We start from the raw sequence: 23,729 nt of genomic DNA, 5'->3' as shown, positions 1-23,729 counted from the left end.
CTTTACTGTGTCACAGGATTTAAATGTTCATGAGCAGAACTCATTGTTTTACAAAATGGTTCAGTAATCCTAGGTCATAGATCTTCTGGCTTTCAGCATATTACTTAATTTTTCCATTTCTGGATCCCAGGTCTAAGCTAAACTTCCTCTGTGGCTGACAGCTGATTGCAGTCACTGAACCATGATGTTTACCGCTTTTAGTTCCTTTGCTAGTCTTCTAGGATCAATGGCTAAATTGTAATATCCTGGACTTTTGGACTGATTATGAATGCTTTCATTAGAGATGAGCAAAGTTCTCAAAAATTCGATTCGGCTGCTTTGCTGAATTTTACAAAAAAATTTGCTTCATTCATCACAACGCACATTTCTTTGTAAATAGTGAGTGCAATGACGAGGAACACCAATTGAACCGCCCCCCTATCATTGAACCCCTCAGATGCCATGTTCATCGCTGATTGCGGCATCTGAGATCCATATCAAAGCATTTTAGTTTTTGCTCATCCATTTGAAGGCGAAGAGGCCACCACGGAAATCTCACTTGGCGCATGATCACGTCGGGCGGTGTGGCGACGTCATACATCACCACGCACGAGATTTCAAATGGGAACTTCAAGCAAGATGTCTGTGGTGGCCCCTTTGCACTCAAATAATGTAAGTATGATAGTTTTTAAATATTTTTACCACCATTTCCGGGAAACTTGATTCATTACCATGAAAATCAAATTTTTCCTGAAATTCAGATCAAAGTCAACTTAGTAAACTTTGATTCGCTGAACACTTGCTTTTCATTAAAGGTATACAAAACAGAAAAGAAATGAATCACACATCCAGCTGCTATGCTATGATCTCATCACTGCTAATTTGGCAGAAAACAGCACTAAATAGCACATGTGTACCGCCTCCTATGCTACATGCTAAATTAGGCATTAGTGTACATTTTGATCAAAAGGCATAAGCCCACTCACCATGCTAAGGTTGCCTCTATGAGTGGGTCCTACTCTAAAATTGGCGTGGCACTGCACGGCAACCAACGACGCTGTGGCGCCAAACTGGCAGGGATTAGATCAAAGCATCAGCTGGATGTGAGATTCAATTTTTTTCTTTTCTTTTTTCTATATGCACTTTTCATTAAAGGGGTTCTAATTAAAGTCACCTCTTTTTATATGGCCAGATAGGATGTGCAATGAGCAAGGACCGTGGTATAGTTACACCGACGCCAAATTATGCAGTGGGTCAGGATATGTGTATAATAGTCTATTGTTTGTTCATGACTCCAATTGCAGCATGCGCAGGGTACTGTTGCAGGGCCCTTTAAGGTGTTGTAACTCACATACCAGGTTAGGAATGCCAGAGTGGTATAATGTCTCTGTGTGGTAATGGCAATAGTGTCAACGGTGTCTCCTACCTGGGTACTGCTGGACTCCTGGATCCTGGCACACTTGCAATAAAATGAGTGTGGTGCTAGTAGGAGTAATTGAGGAACTTGCAGCAGTAATTGAGATCCAGACTTTGGGTAAAGTTCAAACTTGTCTTTACTAGTTGCATCTTTCATCCAAGGGAGATACAGCATTAGTATTTGGTCCCAGCAGGTATTGGCAATGTGTGACAGAAAATTATCTTCTGCTCTATCATGTGCCTGGAGATTTTGCAGGAAAGGACGTCTGCTTGTTGCTCTGTAATGTGGCAGGAATTTATCTTCTGCACTATCTATCTTCTGCTGTCTTGGGGACTGACTAGCTGAGGAGGAATATGGCTTCTCCTGGGTCTCTGGACTTTGACTCACAGTTATTGTCTCAGGGTATGCTTCTTCCTGTAACCGGAGATGGCTGCTTGCTTTCATCCAGCTGAGGCTGCAAGGCTCAGGCTGGGGATGATGATCAATTGTCTCAGCCGAGACAAGATCCTGGCTTTGGATCCCTAAATCTGGGAGCTCCTACACGCACAGCCTTCCCCTAGCCGGGGTGGCTGGCACACTGACTCTAACTTCCTTCCCTCCCCATTAGGCAGGACATGGGCCAGCCCACTTCTGCTCATAGAAGGGGGAGCTGAACTGGAATATACTATTCCAGTTCAGAAACACTAAACTGTAGCTAAGTCTTTGCTGAACACATTGCTGCCACCTGCTGAATAACATAGAAATTACAGCAATATATATTTACAAGGCTTTACAATGCGCATTTGTGAGAATATTATGTGAAATTGCACAAGATGACAAGGCAAATACTCTTAACAGGTTGTAGCGGGATAAAATAGTTTTGTAACACAACTCTGGGGTGTTACAGATGCAAGGGTCAAATAAGATTTATCCATTATCATCTCTCCAGTACCAGTGCATAGTTCCTTTCTCCTCCCCGCTGAACCCCTGCCAGACAGTCATTGCCCTTATTGGTGGCAGTGGTTCCATGCTGAGACCATTGATTAGCTGACTACAGCAGTGACGTACTTGTAAATGGTGCATCACATGTCTAGTCCAGAAGGAATTAAGAAAGGTTTGCCTTTTTATTTAATTTTTTTACAAAAACATTGTGTCCAAGGTCTATGCCTGGTATTGCAGTTCATCCCCATCTATACAAATAAAGCTCAGCTTCAATAAAAGAACAACATAGTCCATGTTGTTATTAAAAAGTTACGAATATTAACATTTCCTTCCACCTCATCCACTTTATTTGACTAATATGTTATGGAACAGGTCTTCAAAAACATGGCACTTATTCTGACCACCATGTTTCTCAACATGGCATAAATACATAGATACATCTCCTGCTTTCCATCTACAGTTGCAAGAAAAAGTTTGTGAACCCTTTGGAATTATATGGATTTCTGCAAAAATCGGTCATAAAATGTGATCTGATCATTATCTAAGTCACAACAATAGACAATCGCAGTCTGCTTAAACTAATAACACACAAAGAAATAAATGTTACTATGTTTTTATTGAACACAACATGTAAACATTAACAGTGCAGGTGGAAAAAGTATGTGAACCCTTGGATTTAATAACTGGTTAAACCTCCTTTGGCAGCAATAACTTCAACCAAACGTTTCCTGTAGTTGCAGATCAGACTTGCACAACGGTCAGGAGGAATTCTTGACCATTCCTTTTTACAGAACTGTTTCAATTCAGCAATATTCTTGGGATGTCTGGTGTGAATTGCTTTTTTGAGGTCATGCCACAGCATATCAATCGGGTTGAGGTCAGGACTTTGACTGGGCCACTCCAGAAGGCGTGTTTTCTTCTGTTTAAGCCATTCTGTTGTTTATTTACTTCTATGCTTTGGGTTGTTGTCCTGTTGCAACACCCATCTTCTGTTGAGCTTCAGCTGGTGGACAGATGGCTTTAAGTTCTCCTGCAAAATGTCTTGATAAACTTGGGAATTTATTTTTCCTTCGATGATAGCAATCCGTCCAGGCCCTGACGCAGCAAAGCAGCCCCTAACCATGATGACCCCCACCACCATACTTCACAGTTGGGATGAGGTTTTGATGTTGGTAGGCTGTGCCTCTTTTTCTCCACACATAGTGCTGTGTGTTTCCTCCAAGCAACTTAACTTTGGTTTCATCTGTCCACAGAATATTTTGCCAGTACTGCTGTGGAACATCCAGGTGCTCTTGTGCAAACTGTAAACGTGCAGCAATGTTTTTTGGACAGCAGTGGCTTTCTCTGTGGTATCCTCCCATGAAAACCATTCTTGTTTAATGTTTTAAGTATCGTAGCTTCGCTAACAGAGATGTTAGCATATGCCAGAGACTTTTTTAAGTCTTTAGTTGATACTCTAGGATTCTTCTTCACCTCATTGAGCAGTCTGCGCTTTGCTCTTGCAGTCATCTTTACAGCACAGCCACTCCTAGGGAGAGTAGCAGCAGTGCTGAACTTTCTCCATTTATAGACAATTTGTCTTATTGTGGACTGATGATGAACAGCAAGGCTTTTGGAGATACTTTTATAACCCTTTCCAGCTTTATGCAAGTCAACAATTCTTAATCGTAGGTCTTCTGAGAGCTCTTTTGTGCGAGGCATCATTCACATCAGGAAATGCTTCTTGTGAAAAGCAAACCCAGAACTAATGTGTGTTTTTTATAGGGCAGGGCAGCTGTAACCAACACCTCCAATCTCATCTCATTGATTGGACTCCAATTAGCTTTTGGAGATGTCATTAGTCTAGGGGTTCACATACTTTTTCCACCTGCACTGTGATTTTTTTCATGGTGTGTTCAATAAAAACATGGTAACATTTAATTCTTTGTGTGTTATTAGTTTAAGCAGACTGTGATTGTCTATTGTTGTGACTTAGATGAAGATCAAATTACATTTTATGACCAATTTGTGCAGAAATCCATATAATTCCAAAGGGTTCACATACTTTTTCTTGCAACTGTATTACAAAGCTGGCTGCCTGCTGCCACAACTAGAGGGAGCTCAGTGCTTATGAATGTATACAGTTACCATTGACTGCAATAGAAGGTGTAATATTCTCTCTGCACTGAGTTCCCCTTAGTGGGCCTTGCAGTAGTCACGGAGCGTTCCTCCATTTAAGGTACTACACTAACTACTACTTACTACTTGGTAGCAATGGTGCAGGATATTGCAGCATTCTCCCATTCAAGTGAACAGGTTGAAGCTGCAATAATATTTGTCACTGTGAGTCAATCTAGATTGGTACAAACCCTAAAGATTGCAAATAAGAGTGGAGTTCAAAGGGCTTCTGTCACCCCACTAAACATTTTTTATATTTTTTTTGTGTACTTATAATCCCTATACTGCGATTTATCCATACATAATGTGATTCATTATTTTGGTTCAGTAAATTTAGCTAAAAACGTACTTTTATAATATGTAAATTACCTGTCTACCAGCAAGTAGGGCGCCCCCTCCGCATGTTGATTGACAGGGCCAGCAAACGGGATCGTTCTCTGCTGGCCCTGCCTGTTTGCATTCAAAATCTGGCGCCTGCGCCGCGGCCGTACCTGTCTTCAATCGGCGCAGGCGCACTGAGAGGCGGCCTCTCCATCCTCATTGCGCCTGCGCCGATGACGTCACATCTACAACCGGCGCAGGCGCATTGAGGATGGAGCGGCCGAGCGAGCGGCCGCCTCTCAGTGCGCCTGCGCCGATTGAAGACAGGTACGGCCGCGGCTCAGGCGCCAGATTTTGAATGCAAACAGGCAGAGCCAGCAGAGAACGATCCCGTTCGCTGGCCCTGTCAATCAACATGCGGAGGGGGCGCCCTACTTGCTGGTAGACAGGTAATTTACATATTATAAAAGTACGTTTTTAGCAAAATCTACTGAACTAAAATGATTAATCACATTATGTGAGGATAAATCGCAGTATAGGGATTATAAGTACACAAAAAAAAAAATGTTTAGTGGGGTGACAGAAGCCCTTTAAGTAATCATGTATACAATGAAATCATTCACCCCCTTCGAATGTATCTGCAGAGAAACACAGATGTTTCATATTACCATTTTACAAGCAGAAACAAAACCAAATGCTGCACTCTCTACTTCTTTTTTTAATGTTTTCGAGCATCATTTTGTAACAAGCCACTAGAAAGAACCTTAGATGTAGGTGACCATCTGATGTGTATGGGAGTGCCCCAACTTTTCTTCAACTGCAGCTCAAGACAGAAAAAATGTTTGAGCATGTGTTTCAATATGTCCATTTCTTTTGCTCTCTCTCAAGAGAAGCTGCCGCGAGAGGTGTCAGAATGTGGCTTAATCTCCTTATCCTTTTTAAGAAATATAGGGGTCATTTACGAACAAATACAGTATACACCACTTTTATTGTGGCAGAATTAGCGACTTCTCTCCACTCACGGCAGGTCTAAATAAGTTGGCGTGGTGTGGGCAGGGAAGGAGGGGGGGGGGGGGGGTTGGGTCTTAATGTTGTACACCTGAAGTCAGCATACAGCCCTAGTGTCATGAAAATGTCACTAAATATTTTGTAAACTTGGCACAACTGGAACCACCAACAGATGAGGGAAGAAATCCCCCTTTGCATGCAGTGTTATTTTTACCATCAAAGCGATTCACTCCACACAGAAACCTGACACATCCCATTATTAGTGATAAGCAAAATATCGAAAAATTTGATTCGGCTGCTTCACCAAATAAAAAATCACAAAGCACAAAGCACATTTCTTTGTAATTAGTAAATGCAATGACAGTGAGCAGCGATTGCGCCACCCCCCATCATTGTACACCTCAATGGCGCGTTCATAGCTGATCGCGGCATCTAAAAGCAATAATACAGTGTAAAATTGTAAAAAATTATAAAATCATACTTACCGTCATCCATTTGAATGCGAAGGTCCAGCTGTCGCCATCTTTATTGAAGATCTAGTGAGAAATATCGCACTGCCCGTGATGACATCATCACATCGGCCGCAGTGGTGACGGGATTTTGTGCAAGATCTTCAATTAAGATGGTGGCAGTCGGCTCTTTGAGTTCAAACAGATGAGGTAAGTATGATTTTTTTTGTTGTTATTTTACCGCCATTCAGTGAATGGAATGAGGAAATTCGTCATGTTCGATTCGCTCAGCCCTACCCATTATTAATAACCTATGCCCACCAGAAGAATCCCTGTTTCATCAATTTGATTGTTCTCAAAGAAACACTTTAGCAGAATATCGTTTAATGCTGTTGGAGAAAGGTCCAGCTAGATCAATGTCCCAGAAATGTTGCCATGTTCTACAGAAGCACAGGTCAGTGGTAGATGTACAGTAGAATGGTTTTTAGTGATGGAAAGTAGGATATTACAGTTATAAATATGTTTTCAAAGTATGACTGACTAGTCAGGCTTTCCTTTACCTGGGGGGGGGGGGGGATGATTAAAGGGGTTCTCCAATCTGGGACATTTATGACATGTTGCTAAAATATGCTATACCTGTTGGTTAGTTGTGGATCCCACCTCTGGGACCTGCTGCTATCTCAAGGACAGGACCTAAAGGTGAACAAAGACCACCCTGCGCAAGCACAGTGTCCTCTCCATTCACTACTATGGAACTTCTAAAAATAGTCAAGTGAGCAGACGTGACAATTTTCCCACAGCAATAAACTGAGAGGAAACCGTGCAAGTGCAGCCACCCTCTATTCACCACTATGAAGCATTCTGAAAATAGAAGAGCCATAGCAGTGAATAGAGGGTGGCTGCACATGTGTGGCTTGCTCTTCCATAATTTTGGGACTCTATTTGGGAGATAAGAACAGTTCCCAATCCTAGGGATATACCATAAATGTGCCAGATGGGAATACTTTATCTAAATACCCTACCTAAAGCAAAGTGGTTTGTTGCCCCCTGCACCCAGTACCCTACTCATATGCCCTTGTAGCCTCCTCTAACCCAGGTAAACACAGTTTTATATTAGACAGTAAAGATACTAGAAATAGAAAAAAAGTCAGTCACATTAATATTTTTAAAAACTTTTAACCATTTTGTTTTTGAAACATTTTTGTTTATTCTGATGATTGATTTATGGATGTCTATATTTATTTGAGACAAATTTCATGTGATCGCACTGACATAGAAGTTCATATTTCGTCATAATAGATTGCCTGTGTTTATTCAGAGAGTTGTTTACATGCATGTGTGGGTTTTTAGGCAGGATCCACAGAATACAACACAATGGGAACTCCTCACTGATAAGAGATCTGTGAGAGAGGAATGCTAAAGTTGCCTCTATACAGAAGGTGTTGATAGGACAGGCAATAAATTATGATTCCCTCTTTGTCCTTTTGGCTTTAGCTTTCTTCGCAAAGCAGATGGGTTGCAGCAGATCAGCAGGCCATGTTATGTCAGACCCTGCTATTAGTAAGGAGATGCCGGTGAATGAAGAAAAGGTCTTGCGTGCCTTCTCATTCCATTTAGACTTATGTTAGGTCAGTTCCCACCATTAATAAAGGATCCCTGCCAAGAGTTGCTTAGCAGTCACAACTTGAAGATCCATCATTGTAGACCTGGATGTCAAATGTGTACCTTTCTCAATGCCCAAATGAAGCCTAACTCTACCACCCACATGGATTCTTCACTGACACATTAAGCCATGTAATTTTATCATAGTTAAAGTGATATCCTTGCAGTCATCTGTCACGGATATTCGCGCCACAGACGGGTGGCAGGAGATCTGTGAGACTGGCAACACGTGGTTTGATCTGACATTATTATTTCTGGTGCTTGCCGCACTTTCTTTCCCCAGGTGTGGCTATTATGGTCATTTAACCTTCTCTATTTATTGTTGTTTTTCCCACTATGCTATGCGGTTTATAGCCTCAGTTTGAGTTGTGGATAGCTGGTGTGTGGATCTCGGCTGAGTTCCTGGTGCTGCCATAGCCACTTGAAGTGAAGTGTTTTCTTTCCCTTTTGTATTTTTTTGGGGTTATTTTGTGTGTTTTTTATTTCCCTGTCATTTGTATTAAGGCCTGAGGGAGACTCCTGTTCGTCCTTCCTTTTGGAGGATTTCTCAGTCCTAACATTAGTACCAGGGTCCTATAGGGTGAATTAGGACATTAGGTATTCCTGTGTATGAGAAAATGGCTATTAGAAATAGTCAGCAGCTTCTCCTACTGTCTTAGAATACAGACTGGTGCACACCTCTCAGTATCCCCCAATACTGAAGAAAACTGTATATGAAGAGTAGAACTGGAACGAGGGGCATTCAATAACTAGAGTCGTATGGACATCAATACAAATGAGCAAGTATTGAAAAATATCACTCTTTACTTGTAAAATTGCATATGAAATGGAGCATAGGATCATACAAACATAAATCAATAAAACATCAAATCAATATAAATGCATAAAATATTAAAACAATAGAGCATAGGGACCTCTATAGAGCCTCTTATCCTTGGTTCAAAGAAACCTCTATACAGCTTCCTGTTCTTAACTCCTGCACAAAGAAAGGCTCCTACTATGTGGAGCATATATCGTGCTCATATATTGTGCAGTCTCTGCTAAGTTTATATCAATTCCACATGGATCACGATCATTGTGTAGTAACTTTGGCTTGTTGTCCTCACATACCGTCCTTTATAATTAAACGAACTGTAGTTAGAGCTCTTAACTACAGTTTGATTAATTATAAAGGATGGTATGTGAGGACATTAATTATAAAGGACGGTATGTGAGGACAACAAGCCAAAGTTTCAAATAGTGCTATACGCATATATACCCACAAAAAAGTTGGTGCACTACACAATGATCGTGATTGTGCCGGGGTAGCGCCATCCTGGTCCTCACAGCCTGGTTGTCGGCTGTAATACACAGTTATACTTGGGATCGTGTCCTTTATCATCTTGGGGCCTGTGTGTACATATGCGTAATTGGTAATTGCGATGGTAACTACTGCTCATGATCCTGTTACTGCTGATTCATCTTGATATTGTTTTATTCAGCATTTTTTCTTTATTGTATTCAACAACTAGAGCCAGGATGGTGCTTCTTTCTGTCACTTTCTTTTTTTTTTTTTTACGGCATGATGTCTGTTATATACTGTATATGTAATAAAATACTTTTTTATGGGTACCTATGAGCTCCATGTTTTTTCTGTTTTTTGGTTTGGTGTATTTGGGAGCTTGTACCAAGTTACTATATATGGGTGTCCCTCTATTGGCCACAACACTTGTTGTTATATTATGGTTTATGGCATTAGGGACATTTATGGTCGTTTGTATTAATGATTTACCTAATACAGTATATGACAACACAGTTGCTTCTTTTGAGGAAAGAGACAGTTTCATGGTGTTTTTTAAATGCACTGGAAATGTGCTATTTGTGTGATATATTCAGCGTTTAAACGTTTCATTTATGATTCGCAAACATTCATTGCAAATCTCCCAAAGTTTAGTTATCGAACTGATGTTTATCTTTCCAAAAATGGTTAAAGGGGTTGTATCAGCTGAGACTTTGATGATCTATCACTAGGATATGCCATCAAAGTCAGATAGGTGCAGGTCCCACCTATCTCTAAAAAAGGCTTACAAAAGTAGAGATCGCAACGCGAATGTAGAACTCGGAATTCTCAAAGAAATAATTGGAGCGCTCCCTGCACAAGCCCAACCACCTCTTCATTCCCTTCTATGGGACTGCCAAAAATAACCAAGACCGGGCCCCGTGTGTTTCCGCTTTCATATGTCCGTTCCACAAAAGATAGAACATGTCCTATTCTATGTATCGGAATTGAACTTAATAAGTCTGCAAAAAAAAAAAAAAGGATGCAACATGGACATCATATGCGGATTTTGTGGATACGCTTTTTGCAGACAGCAAAATACATACAGTCATGTGAGTGCCCCTTATAATCCTATCTAGTGTAAGGAGAAATCACAGCTACTGTATGTATTGCTTTGTCAGTGGGGTATGTGTGATTTGAAATTATAGTGTGAATAAAGTGGCCAAAATGTGCAAGGCTGGTCTGTACTGTTAGGCAATGTTCACACAGTGGCAATTCAATCTGGCATACTGTATGTGAAATATGAAGCATGCTGTTGCAATCCACACGGAAATCTCCTATTGCAAGTGAATGGCGTTGCTGAAACCCCATTCACATACATGGAACATGGATTTCCATAGGGTTGGATTAGGATTTCAGTTCAGAATCTCTGTCAAACCTGACAGCACGTGTGAACAGACCCTCAGTTATTGCAGAAGGAAAATTTGGTGTCATTTTTTTAACAAGTTACACAATTACATCCATTCTTTAAATGTACATGTGCTAAAATGCATGTTCCATTATACCAGGCATGCCACCGGAAAGTTCCCCGATTTCCCAGATGAAGAGGATGGTGGATCAAAGGCTGTCTTTGCTCAGAAGACTCCAGAACAGGTATCACACCTAAATATCTTGAAATCCTATATGTCTTCACTACGTCAGGAAACTGTGTATTGTTCACTATTTCTGGTACTATTCAATCAGGTCACCAAAACCAGAGACGGCACAGGTCAGGGATGAAAGCCTGTTCGTAGGCGACTGGTGCCATTTCACTTTGCCCCAGCTGTCACTTTGTATCTCCGAACAATAAAAGATTGAAAGTGAAGCCAGATGCAATGAAACATTTCCATCTCTGGCTGTTGCGGTCATTCCTTTTTTTTTCCAGTTTTATCCCTGTCACTAGATCTGCAGCCTCGTGGAATAGGATCCTAATCTCCCCTGTGCATGTTGCTGCCCTGCTCCTGCCTGAGCTTTGTACTCTGGTTCCTGCCTTTGATCCCCGGAGCGATAATAAGTATTAAATGTTAGCACATGACACCGAATACCCCTGGAGAGCGGTGCCGTAGTCTACCAGGTCCGGTCAAGAGCTTGCTACTATGGCTGGGTCTGTCCACATACAGCTAAGAGCTTTCAAGCAACATACAGATTCTTTACAGATTTTGATATCTTTATTAAATAAAATGTAAAGACTCCGGCAGATGTTATATGTCAGCTCTCCAGGCCAATAAATAGGGCTCTCGTGTTCCAAAATACCCTTGTTAAACAGCACGTTAATAACAACCTGCCCATGTCCTGCTGTCAATATAGTCTCACCTGACAGCCTGCAAGAGCTGAAAGCAATCGTGGACAGTACAGAAGAATGGCATACAGCGTGAGCAGAAATAATATGTTATCCTCTGCCAAAAACGAAGAATTTGTAGCGTACATCTTGTGTCCAGATAGCAGCAGCCATAGAGATTATCTCCCCAAAATGGCAAGAATAAGATTAAAACTGAATGTTGCATCACATAAACAATCCAGTAATGCACTACATTAGGAAACAAAGAATATTAATAACACATGTTCAGGACTAGGATAAGTATTATATTAATTAGAGTTTTGGCTTAAAAGGGTTGTCCCACGAAAAATATTCTACATATTTTTTTTTTTAAATAAGCACTTGGATCTGAGTTCTTTTCTAATTGCATGTAATTGAAAAATAAGTATAGCCACTGAGTTTAATAAAATGTATCTTTGTGGTGTCACCTGTTGTTTGTTATTTTCCCTATTACTCCGTCCACCCCAGTAACATCACTGGAGTGGACGCACGTGCTCAGTTCCATCCATCCTTTAACTGCCATCAGCTAGATCAACTGTTGTGAACCTGTGACAGATACAGGGAGACAGCTGTAGTAGAAAGGTCATAACTCTTGCGAAAGGACATGTCCCCTGAGAAAGCACAGACCTCTTGAGTTGCAGCAGAAAGGACACACCACCTAAGAATAGATGCACCCCCTGAGAAAAGACACAACCCTGAGCTGCAGCAGAAAGGATACTCCCCCTGAGAAGGACAAGTCCCCCGAGCTGCCAGACTAAAATCTAGCAGAACAATTGAAGCAATGAATGGGTGTTCTAGCTTTGTTAGAAAGAGACTGTCATATACTATATGATGTCTGATTTTAATTTTACATTAATCATGGGATAACTCATTTTGAGAGCACACTATCTATGGACATGAAGTTGAATCCCACATGTGGGACCTTCTCCTGTCTCCAGAATGTGCAGTGTGCTCTTCTTCACTTCAGGAGCCCATTCTGGAGATAGGAGTGGATCCCAGAAATTGGACCCACACCTATCTGACGGATGCTGCATATCCTAAAGATACACCACAAATGATCAGATGGGAAGCCAAGATGAGTACATCCTGGTTTGTCTACTGACTACAAATGTTGTAGTAGCCTATCATGTTTTGGAGTCTTTCTTGTCTGTTTTTGCTGGTGAGAAGTTAAAAATAGCTTTTGCTCCATGTTAGAATCCTATTAAATTGGCTGTTGCTGGGCCTATAATGGTCCTGATTGACAATGTACGAGTACATTAGAGTGGCATTCATGTACCTTCCGCATGACCTGATGCACAGTGATAAGGAGATAAACAATCATTATTACTAGAGATGAGCAAATTTCATATTTTGAAATTCGCTCATGCTTCGTTTGGTGGTAAAAGCAGAACTGCTTTATGGATTCCGTTATGGAGTCCTCTCCTGCATAATGGAAATAGGACAAATCCGCTTGGCAGCTCATAGACTTCTATTATGACGGAATGAATAACAGAATGCCTCTAAAGACATTCCGTTATGCATTCCGTCATAGAATTGCGTTATGGTCCGTGGTAACAGAATCCATAATGCAATTCTGCTTTTACCGCCAAACAAAGCGTGAACGAATTTCATAACATGAAATTCGCTCATCTCTAATTATTACGATTGTTTATCCTATATTCTATTTTCATATTGTCGGCAGCACATCGCTGTTTACATAGGATGATCTGCTGATGACATACAGTGCCTTGCAAAAGTATTCACCCCCCTTGACTTTTTTTGTTTTTTGGTGCCTCTCAACCTGGAATTAACATGGATTGTTTGAGGATTTGCATCATTTAATTTACAGAACATGCCCACAACTTTAAAGATTTTTTATTTTTTTTTATTGTGAAGCAAACAACAAATAAGACAAAATAACCGAAAATTTGTTTAGAATCAAAGTTATCTAAACTTTGAACCGAATTCCGCTTCGAATTCTTTACTTCACTCAACACTTCCCAATAATTGTCCTGATCCATTGCCCATGTAAAAGGGCCCTTAGTCTAGTTTCACACTGGCATTACAACCATCTAGCAGGCTGGTCCGGCAGAGGAACAGCCTTCCGGAGGTCATCATATCTGGTATAGGCAATGGGCTGAGGCAGGGAGAGGCAGTATCTGGCTAAGCAAGATAAGATGAACTCTGGCAGGCTGTTTCTCAGATTTAACGCTGTTCCCCTGATTTTAACACCAGTGTAAAACTTGCCTTAGTTATAATTCCAGGCTGGTGAGAGGCTAGCTATGGTATACTTCATGAGATTAATGACATAGCCCATAAAAATGTCTGCCCCCCCCGTAATCACTACTTGATCTCCAGTAGTGAGAACCTGAAACAACAATTACATGTTACCATAATATTCTTATGTTAGATGTTCGTTTTCAAACTGCGGTTGTTAAATTATTATAAGGTCCATTTGGGCGAGAACTGACGTGGATAAGTACTGTGTGGAATTCAACATTATAGACTGCTGCAATGTAGAGTAATTATACATAAAATATGACCGGTCTTGGACTTTCTCTAAATTATTTTGCTTGTTTTAGGTTGCGGCAGAACTAGCAGCTAAAGAAGAGGCCAAAGACAAAAAAAAGAAGGAAAAGGGAAAAAAGGAGAAGGGGAAAAAGAAAACAAAGAAGGAAAAAGATAAAGCCAAAGGAAAAAAGGGTAAAGGCAAGGAGGAGGTAAGAAGCCATCTCTGCCGATTCCATATGAAAAATTGAAAACTCTCAGAAGCCCATTAAGTCTGTATCAGATTTCATTTGTACAACAGATATATGGTCGCAGTATAAAAGTGCAGTAAACTGTATCAAATACCAGCATAGACAACATGTACTAGCAATAGAGGAACTTTACAAGCCCGTATCATGGGTGCTACAATTACTGTTCATATACAGATAGAAATACATTAGCTGGCAGATTGTGCAAGAAAAACACTGAAATCCAAAAACAGAAAGTTATATTCCACAGGCACAACTTCCATTTTATCAGTGTGTTCTTTGATTTTTAAGATGGCTAAAGACCTTCATATCACCATCAGATAATGGACTGTAAACATCGTAAATATAGCCTTTTATTCAGAGTTATTGAAAGTGACTGAACAGATAGGAAATGCAAAACACATGGAGAACCTATAAAACGACTTTTGCAAAAATCTGGACTTTATTGTTATATATGAGTCTAATTAAACAGCATCTTTCCTGGGTTTTCAGTCTGTCAGTCTTATCAGAAAAAAGTTTTTCCTGTTCTGGCAGAGCACAGCCTGCTGGGGTTCTCCAGACCTGGCATGCCGGATAGTGCGTGCCCCAGCTGGACCCTATTAGTTACTTTTCCTACTAGAAGTTTACATTTTTTTTTGAATTTTCATTTGTGATCAATAAAGACTATCTCAGTATTATAGTGATGTTAAAAAAAATGTATTTTATGAATAAGTGCTAATAAATGGTGATCAGATGAATGGATAGAACACTTTTTGATGACCCTTCACAACGTGTTGAGACACAATTATATTTTTGTTTTTTCAAATGGCCCATAAGACCAATGGCTGTCTCTAGGTTGACACGTGTGATAATTTTCTAAATTAAAACATAACGTTTATTATATTCGGTTGTAAAAAATTTTTTTTTTTTCACACACTAGACTCACATTTTAAATTATCAGCTAAGCCTGCTATCTATATGATAATTTTTATTCAAATGGTATTAATGGCGTCTAGGGATCCTGATGGAGGTGCTGCTGTTTATCAGATTTGTTTAGATATCCTGGATCTGTTTGGCTGCTTAGTATATAGCAGCCACCACAGATACTATCTGTTACCAGCTCTGTTATGCCACTGTTATGTGGTTCCTCACAGTAGCTGGTACGTTCACACTCTTAAGTATTGATATCAACGGCTGTGTGCAGTTTCCACCGATCCACTAACTGACTGCTATTTGACTTGCTCGTATTTGCTGGTGTGCTGCAGGCTTTCACTGTTTAAAACACATGCTTTACAGAACTCTGCCCCCCGACATGTTTCGCCAAATTAGCTTGGCGTCTTCAGGGGATCGGGCAGTCCCCTAGCATTAAAGGGGCAGGGCGCTGTGGAGGTCACTGTTAAAGAAGCGTTCACTGTGGATGTTACTGTTAAGGGGAAAGGCCGCTGTGGAGGTCACTGTTAAAGGGGTGGACACTGTGGAGGTCACTGTTAAGAGGGCAGGGGCCACTATTAAAGGGCAAATGCTGTTGTAGGTCACTGTTAAGGCAGCATGGTACTGTGGAGGTCACTGTTAAGGGGGAGTGCCCCTGAGGAGGTCACTGTCAAGGGAGTGGGGTGCTGTGAAACTCACTGTTAAAGGGGCAGGCTGCTGTGAAGGTCAAAGTTAAGGGGATGGGCTGCTGTGGAGGTCCCATTTTAAAGTGGCGGGGCACTGTCGTGGGTCAGTGTTAAGGGGTGGGGGACTGTGGAGTTCACTGTTAAAGGGGCAGGATGCTGTTGAGGTCACTGTTATGGGGGATACTGTCGATATATTTTAACGACACACACAAATATTAAATGAAATAGTCCTTCTGCTAGTACAGTAAATAAAGAATAAAAGAATTAGCAATAAGAATAGTAAATGCCACTACAGGAACTAACAGCGATAACTTTCTTAACAGCATCTTATTCCATATTTTTATGTATGACTTCTGTTCCCCTAAGCATTAAATATGTGTATTCATCACCACCAGAAGGGACAAATCACATGGACAATGATAGAGAGATTGCCTTAACCACAGAAGAGTTTTATCATATCTGAGTCTACTAAAGTCAGAAGTATATTTTTTACACATTTGCTTAAAAAGTTAGGATTTTGGAAAAGTTAAGAAATGAATAGAACTTATTCAATATTTAATGTACATACCTGTTGTTAGGCTGAATGTTATGGTGTATGGATGCTGAGCAGAGATCTTGTGTTCGGGCCATTAGGGCGATTAGCTTACTGGACTAAATGGCGATTAGCTTACTGGACTATTATTTCCTGCTCTTGGCTCAGCTGAATCAGGAAAGGGTCTGGGTGTATTGGGGCAGTATGACAGTGTGCACTCCAAGCTGGACAAACAAATGGGACCTGCTCGAAGAAGATTGTTTGATGAAGATTGGCCCTTTCTTAGCCTCACTGTGTGGTACAGAGATCTGCCTTGTCACATACTCATCTATGGTATTTTGCTGATTTTGAGTGATGACTCTATTTTACCTGATTCCAGTTCATCCCAATTAATTGAAGAGAAAAAGGCATGCTAATATATGCTTCCTCTGATTCCGAATCTTAGAGACTTGTCCTTGCACAGGAGCCCTGTTAGCAAGTCTTTAATGGCATGGTCAAAGTGTTCAGATGTTTCTCAGTTTTGGACCATGTCAGTGACTTGTGCAACCATCTCTGCAGGTCTTAGGCCAGTGACCAAACCATTGGTAATTAAGCCTAAAGAAAATCGGTCTTCTGCAGCAGAATATGGTTCACCGTTCTACTGCTGTGGTTCCATGAAAGTCTACTTCTCGCGTTGATCTGACAGTCAAGCCAAAATCTGTGATCTTAATGTGACCAAGACTATTCAGCAAGATGCTGTGAACAATGCCTTTAGAATGGATGAACTGAATTACACCTACCATCTCTGCAACTAGAAATCTCATGGTGCAGAGGTGTATTTGACAATTCTTGGCCAGATCATCATCAACGAACGTTCACGGGAACACTCATTAACGATGATCTGGCAGTCTAATACTGCCACCGACTGCCTGATGAATGAGCAAACTCGTTCATGAGATTGTTGCTATTTTTAAGCACATGTCGGGTCCACTATCTATAGAGGGTCTTTTTTTTCCCTCTTCAAATGCAACATTTATTTTATTTTATTTTATACTTGTTGCAATTTCTATTTATGTCTTTTAGAGGGTGCACTTTAGTCTGTTTCCCTTTTGCGAGATCCCCTCTTAGTTTTAGAGATCTTGATTGAGCTTTGATGTTCTGTTATTGTTTTATAAGTTGTCCTTAAGTCCCCAAAGTTATACGTTTTCTTCTGCAAACCGTCTCCGTCTCCACTGGTTCTGCAGGCCATGAAGAAATGAGTTGTTATAAGGCAGCTGAATAGGAGGTTGGGTATTGCTCACCTGCTCGTTGCATCCCTCCTCTGGATCTTCTATGTCAGGTCATCTCCATTTTGGTGTTATCTCCTCATTCTCCTCTCCATTTTCTCTGTCTTCTCTTGATGGTGTTGTTCTTTTCTTTCTCTTTCTACCAGGTCCAGTGTTGAATTGTGAATGTCAACCAGTGTAGAATCCCCAGTATATCCTCACGCACAGGTTGTCATCTCTAAGGGTGGACCTGTCAGTACTGAACTGTAGATTTATGTCTGCGTTTTTATGCATTAAGTTGACATTAGTAGGAATTGGTTGTTAGAGTGACAATTCGTTACAGGGTGTCAGTGCCCTGTCGGAAACAAAACGTAGACTACTGTCAGCCTTTAAGTATTAGTTGGTACCCTGGGTAGATTTCTTTGCTGTATCTCCGCTTCAATAAAAATAAAAATATACATGACATAAAATGTAATTGAACCACCATACACTCTGATACAACACATAGTTAAAGGGGTTGGCCACTTTATATATAATAAGTACAGGAGAGAGGGTAATGGAGATATTTGCAGCTTACTAATATATAGTCTTCAGAGGTTATGCCCCATTTTCTAACTTTATCAAGCAGACACAGCAGAGAGGGAGCAGTCATCTCTTGACTTTGGTATTGTCACGTTTAGTGACTATAACCAAGCCTCACAATCCTGGCTGTTATACTGTTATACTGCCAATTAAATTCTCCAAACCTTTACTTACCCATTTGTTCCCCAAAGATCCTCCGTCCCTGTACCTGCCCTAGATAACCCTAAGAAACGCCCTAAAAGCCAAATGGTACCCCGTTACCCCGACGCGTTTCCCCCCCAGCATTTGTGTTCATCAGGGGGTACAAACACAGGGTCAAGAAAGGGCTAATCAAAGGCTTTAAACACAAGGCATATTTCTCCCTGTTCGGATAGTGTCCTGGCATAGGTGGTGTGATGCAGTGATGTCATCAGGCCACCTGAGCCAGGACACTGACCTCCTATTTGTGATCTGGCATCCTACAGCTGCAGGCCTAAATTGCCCCTTGCCCAGACAAATTCAACCCTGGTGGACCCAGGGTCACCACCACCAGCTACACCTCTTCTGCTGCTGCTGCATTTAAATAAAACATTAGACTCTTGCTCGTCATTTCTTCCCCTCAAAGTAGAGTAGAACAGGAGATGGGCTGGCAGCAGAATGAATTGTGACAGGTGAGGATGCTTATGTGGTCAACAGGTAGGCTCCAATCCTTTTTTGTACATAGAAAGAACGGACACTGCCCTAACAATAGTGTATGTTCTATTGGATGCTGTGTTATGGGTATATTTTCTTTCATATGGTGTCAATTTATTGCCTATATGATTGCATCATACAGTGACATACAAAGAAAATAGCCATGAATCACTGCAAGGAGATGGGGGGAGGCGGGGGACTGTTCTCCATATGAATACACCAAAGTCATAAACTATGTTCCTGTGTATTCTATGATCACTCCTATTACTCAAATGGACACCACTGCTTTACAAATACTCCATTAGAGACTGTGCAAATGGACACTGCCACAAGAGGTGCAAGGGTGTGTCCTCACACCTCTGGTAGTACCTGGCATTGAAAAGTCCATGGTTCTCAGGGGCAGAACTCTATGAATGGACATCGACACCATATCTCTGTGGCTACTGGTGGCTATTGTGGCTTTTGCTAGAAGCCACAATTTTCCAGACATCCCCAACTATAGAAGCTGGATGCCCTGGAATTGGCTGAGTTTAGTCCTTTGCTTAGTTGACCTTGTGGGTTTTCTTTGTTTCAACAAGTCAGGCTAGTGTTCTTCATAAACAGGAAATGCCACAGTTTTAGGGTAGTAGATGTCCCTTTTATTCCAACCCAACAACCTCCAGAGAGGAGAAAGAAATGGACTATGGACCAGCCTGCCAAGACCTGCTCAGATGTTTTCAGAGCACTATGACATAAATAGAGAAGATGACGCAGCAGGATAGGGATGTTGCAGGCTCCTTTCCCACCATTGCGGGATTGGGTAAAGGAAAGCCTACTCTGGTCTATGTTCAGAACTGGCATTGCAACTCCCATAAATGTTGAACTTAACTAATGTATGAAACTATTTGCAGTAAAATTGAATTAACAACACATTTTGAATAATTTCCCCGTTGATTTCAATACAAATCTCTGCAGAATGTGGACGTGCTCTATAAATTGAATTAAGAGAGGCCTGTTATCATCATCCTCCCCATTTCCCAAACTAATTTTGACATCGCCTTTTCACAATGGCAGGCAGAAACATGAATGGACTAGGTGCTCCTTATAGAACTTTCTGTGTTTCAGCGAAAAGGATTCAATGACTGCAGCAATTTTAGAAACACTGCCAAAGGGGACAACATTATTATATTATACTATCAAAATGTATCAACAAGTAACACAAGTCTAATGTAGTCCATATGTTATGTGTCAAAAACATCCTATTATTTCCATTACAGCCTAACTCCACGTGGAATTAGTGTTTAGTGTCAAGGAAACGAGATCTATTTTCTAGTACAGAGTAGGAGCTACAAAACGTGCTAGAGTATTAACTGGTTAGCTAATGTTTTTGCCTTGTATGTTCAAAGTTCTACCTACATTACCGCTGAAGACTTTTCATTTAACCAATTTGAACAGGGCAGTGACAAAGTAAAAGTGCAATATAAGAAAATAAGTCAATATCTATGGTCAGAAGTCTTAAATAATCTTGGTTGTTTGTTTTGAAATGAGTTGGCAGGCTGGTAACTTCAGTGGGCAATCTCAAGATATTATACAGTCAGGTCCATAAATATTGGGACACCGAGACAATTCTAACATATTTGGCTCTATACTCCACCACAATGGATTTGAAATAAAACAAACAAGATGTGCTTTACCTGCAGACTGTCAGCTTTAATTTTAGGGTATTTACATCCAAATCAGGTGAACGGTGTAAGAATTACAACAGTTTGCATATGTGCCTCCTACTTGTTAAGGGACCAAAAGTAATGGGAAAATTGGTTCCTCGGCTGTTCCATGGCCAGGTGTGTGTTATTCCCTCATTAGCCCAATTACAATGAGCAGATAAAAGGTCCAGAGTTAATTTCAAGTGTGCTATTTGCATTTGGAATCTGTTGCTGTCAACTCTCAAGATGACATCCAAAGAGCTATCACTATCAGTGAAGCAAGCCATCATTACGCTGAAAAAACAAAACAAACCCATCAGAGAGATAGTAAAAACATTAGGCGTGGCCAAAACAACTGTTTGGAGCATTCTTAAAATGAAGGAACGCACCGGTGAGCTCCGACCACGGAAAGGAACTGTGGTGGATGACCGAAGAATTCTTTCCCTGGTCAAGAAAACACCCTTCACAACAGTTGGCCAGATCAAGAACACTCTCCAGGAGGTAGGTGTATGTGTGTCAAAGTCAACAATCAAGAGATGACTTCACCAGTGAATACAAAAGTTTCACCACAAGATGTAAACCATTGGTGAGCCTCAAAAACAGGAAGGCCAGATTAGAGTTTGCCAAACGACATCTAAAAAAGCCTTCACAGTTCTGGAGCAACATCCTATGGACAGATGAGACCAAGATCAACTTGTACCAGAGTGATGGGAAGAGAAGAGTATGGAGAAGAAATGGTACTGCTCATGATCCTAAGCATACCACCTCATCAGTGAAGCATGGTGGTGGTAGTTTCATGGCGTGGGCATGTATGGCTGCCAATGGAACTGGTTCTCTTGTATTTATTGATGATGTGACTGCTGACAAAAGCAGCAGGATGAATTCTGAAGTGTTTCGGGCAATATTATCTGCTCATATTCAGCCAAATGCTTCAGAAATCATTAGACGGCGCTTCACAGTGCAGATGGACAATGACCCAAAGCATACTGCAAAAGCAACCAAAGAGTTTTTAAAGGGTTTCTACCACTTGCATATGACATATTTGGTGTTCAGACACTAGCGATCCGCTAGTGTCTGATGTACCATACAAGCTAATTATTACATTAATCCGTTCGGCCGTTTGGTTAAAAAAAGGACTTTTATATTTATGCAAATGAGCCTCTAGGTGCTATGCGGGCGTTTTTCCAGCACCTAGAGGCTCCGTCTACCTTGCAGTTTGCCGCCCAGCGCCTCGCTCCAGCACGCCCATCTTCAACTCTATTCGATCCTCCCCCTGCTTCTGCCTTCCGAAATCTTGCGCCTGCGCCGTTCGTCGCGGCATTCGGCGCAGGCGCAGTCAATGTCTGACCGCTCCGTGCTCAGACATTTCCACTGCGCCTGCGCCGATGACATCAGCGCAGGCGCAGTGGAAATGTCTGAGCAGGGAGCGGTCAGACATTGACTGCGCCTGCGCCGAATGCCTCCGAATGCCACGACGAACGGCGCAGGCGCGAGATTTCGGAAGGCTGAAGCAGGGGGGAGGATCGAATAGAGTTGAAGATGGGCGTGCTGGAGAGAGGCGCTGGGCGGCAAACTGCAAGGTAGACGGAGCCTCTAGGTGCTGGAAAAACGCCCGCATTGCACCTAGAGGCTCATTTGCATAAATATATAAGTGCTTTTTTTGACAAAACGGCCGAACGGATTAATGTAATAATTAGCTTGTATGGTACATCAGACACTAGCGGATCGCTAGTGTCTGAACACCAAATATGTCATATGCAAGTGGTAGAAACCCTTTAAAAACTCTTTGGTTGCTTTTGCAGTATGCTTTGGGTCATTGTCCATCTGCACTGTGAAGCGCCGTCTAATGATTTCTGAAGCATTTGGCATTATTTGTGAAATTTTTGGTGCAGATTTCTCCCTTTTCAATGGAAGGGTGAGATCTGCAGCAATACTGCATCAAATCCAGAACAAAATCCGCAAGTAAGGGTGGGTTCACACTAGCGTTAGGGAGTCCGTTATGGCTTTCCTTTATAACATGGTTATAACGGAAAATAACGGAATCCATAGGATGGAATGCAAAACGGAAGCCTTTAAGAGGCATTCCATTTGCTCCGTCCTAATAGAAGTCTATGGGAAAACATAACAGAACCGCCTGGGACTGTCGACAGGACTTTCTTTTCCGTCTTGCATAACGGGACCCAGACGGATCCGTTATGCTTTCCCATAGACTTCTATTAGGACGGAGAGCAAACAGAATGCCTTTTAAAGGCTTCCATTTTTCATTCCGTCATAATGCAAGTCTATATGCAGTAATACGGATCTGTCCTTCCGTCTTATGGATTTCGTTATTTTCCGAGCCCCCCCCCCCCCCTCCATCCATCTAAAGTCCATGATTCTTGGGTTAATTCTCCGCATTGCAAGGGAATTTCTACAGGTTCCTACACCCAATACAAAAGAATATGTTCGACCTAATCAACTTTCCACTATAGCAATCCATCTGTAATTTATTCTAGTCAGAATCAAAACTGCTGTCTATGTTCTCATAAAGCTACATAACTTTCATTGGTAAAATATCTTGAAGGGAAATCCTACAATCCTACAAGGTCCTAAATAATAGCAGCATTTTTAACAGGATTTTTTTTACTTTAATATCAGAAAGCTACTATTTCTCCTATGCCTTAGTTGGTGATACACTAAGTGTAGTTTAGCAAAAATGACACTTGGCTGAATGTTGAAGGACGGCAAACATGGTGTATTTTGTTGAATGACACGCACTGGCATCAGAGGGATTGTTGGCTCGGGGGAGTAGAAGGAATAGCCGCCAAGTTCCAAGAAAGCCAAGTGCGCCCCACAGGTCAGAAACGAAAGATGTGGTTACAATTTGATGGCAATCTCTGAAAATATGCATTTAATCAGTGTGTAACTGTAGTCTTCTCACCATCCACCCTTTCCACCGGCCCCAGAAATAACAAAACATAGGCTCCATACATCCTTCTTGAAGGACAGGGATTATTAAAGGATTATTATTGAGACTTTGTTGCCACAAATCTTTCCTGACATACTAACGTGTTTTCTAGCAGTGGTATTTAATATTAAACAAATTGGAAGCTGGTTCCTTGCCCGATTTCCATAAAACTTCACTACAGTACTCAAATAGTAGTGAAGATCTGACTCCAC

At 41.3% G+C, this 23,729-nt stretch overlaps 1 protein-coding gene across 3 annotated transcripts in view; it reads left to right on the top strand.

Annotated features, from left to right (window-relative positions):
* Positions 1–23,729, top strand: part of IQCA1 (IQ motif containing with AAA domain 1) — a 292,578-nt gene that overhangs the window by 218,748 nt on the left and 50,101 nt on the right. For all 3 annotated transcript variants that reach the window (XM_044303985.1, XM_044303984.1, XM_044303987.1), the window contains 2 exons: positions 10,741–10,825; positions 14,090–14,227. In XM_044303985.1, coding sequence (XP_044159920.1) covers positions 10,741–10,825; positions 14,090–14,227 — 223 coding nt within the window. The remainder of the gene's footprint in view (positions 1–10,740; positions 10,826–14,089; positions 14,228–23,729) is intronic.

The sequence above is a fragment of the Bufo gargarizans genome, chromosome 8 (assembly GCF_014858855.1).
Source record: "Bufo gargarizans isolate SCDJY-AF-19 chromosome 8, ASM1485885v1, whole genome shotgun sequence".
NCBI classification, from domain to species: domain Eukaryota; kingdom Metazoa; phylum Chordata; class Amphibia; order Anura; family Bufonidae; genus Bufo; species Bufo gargarizans.
The sequence above is the reverse complement of the archived record's forward strand: the minus strand, read 5'-3'. Positions and strand labels throughout refer to the sequence as shown.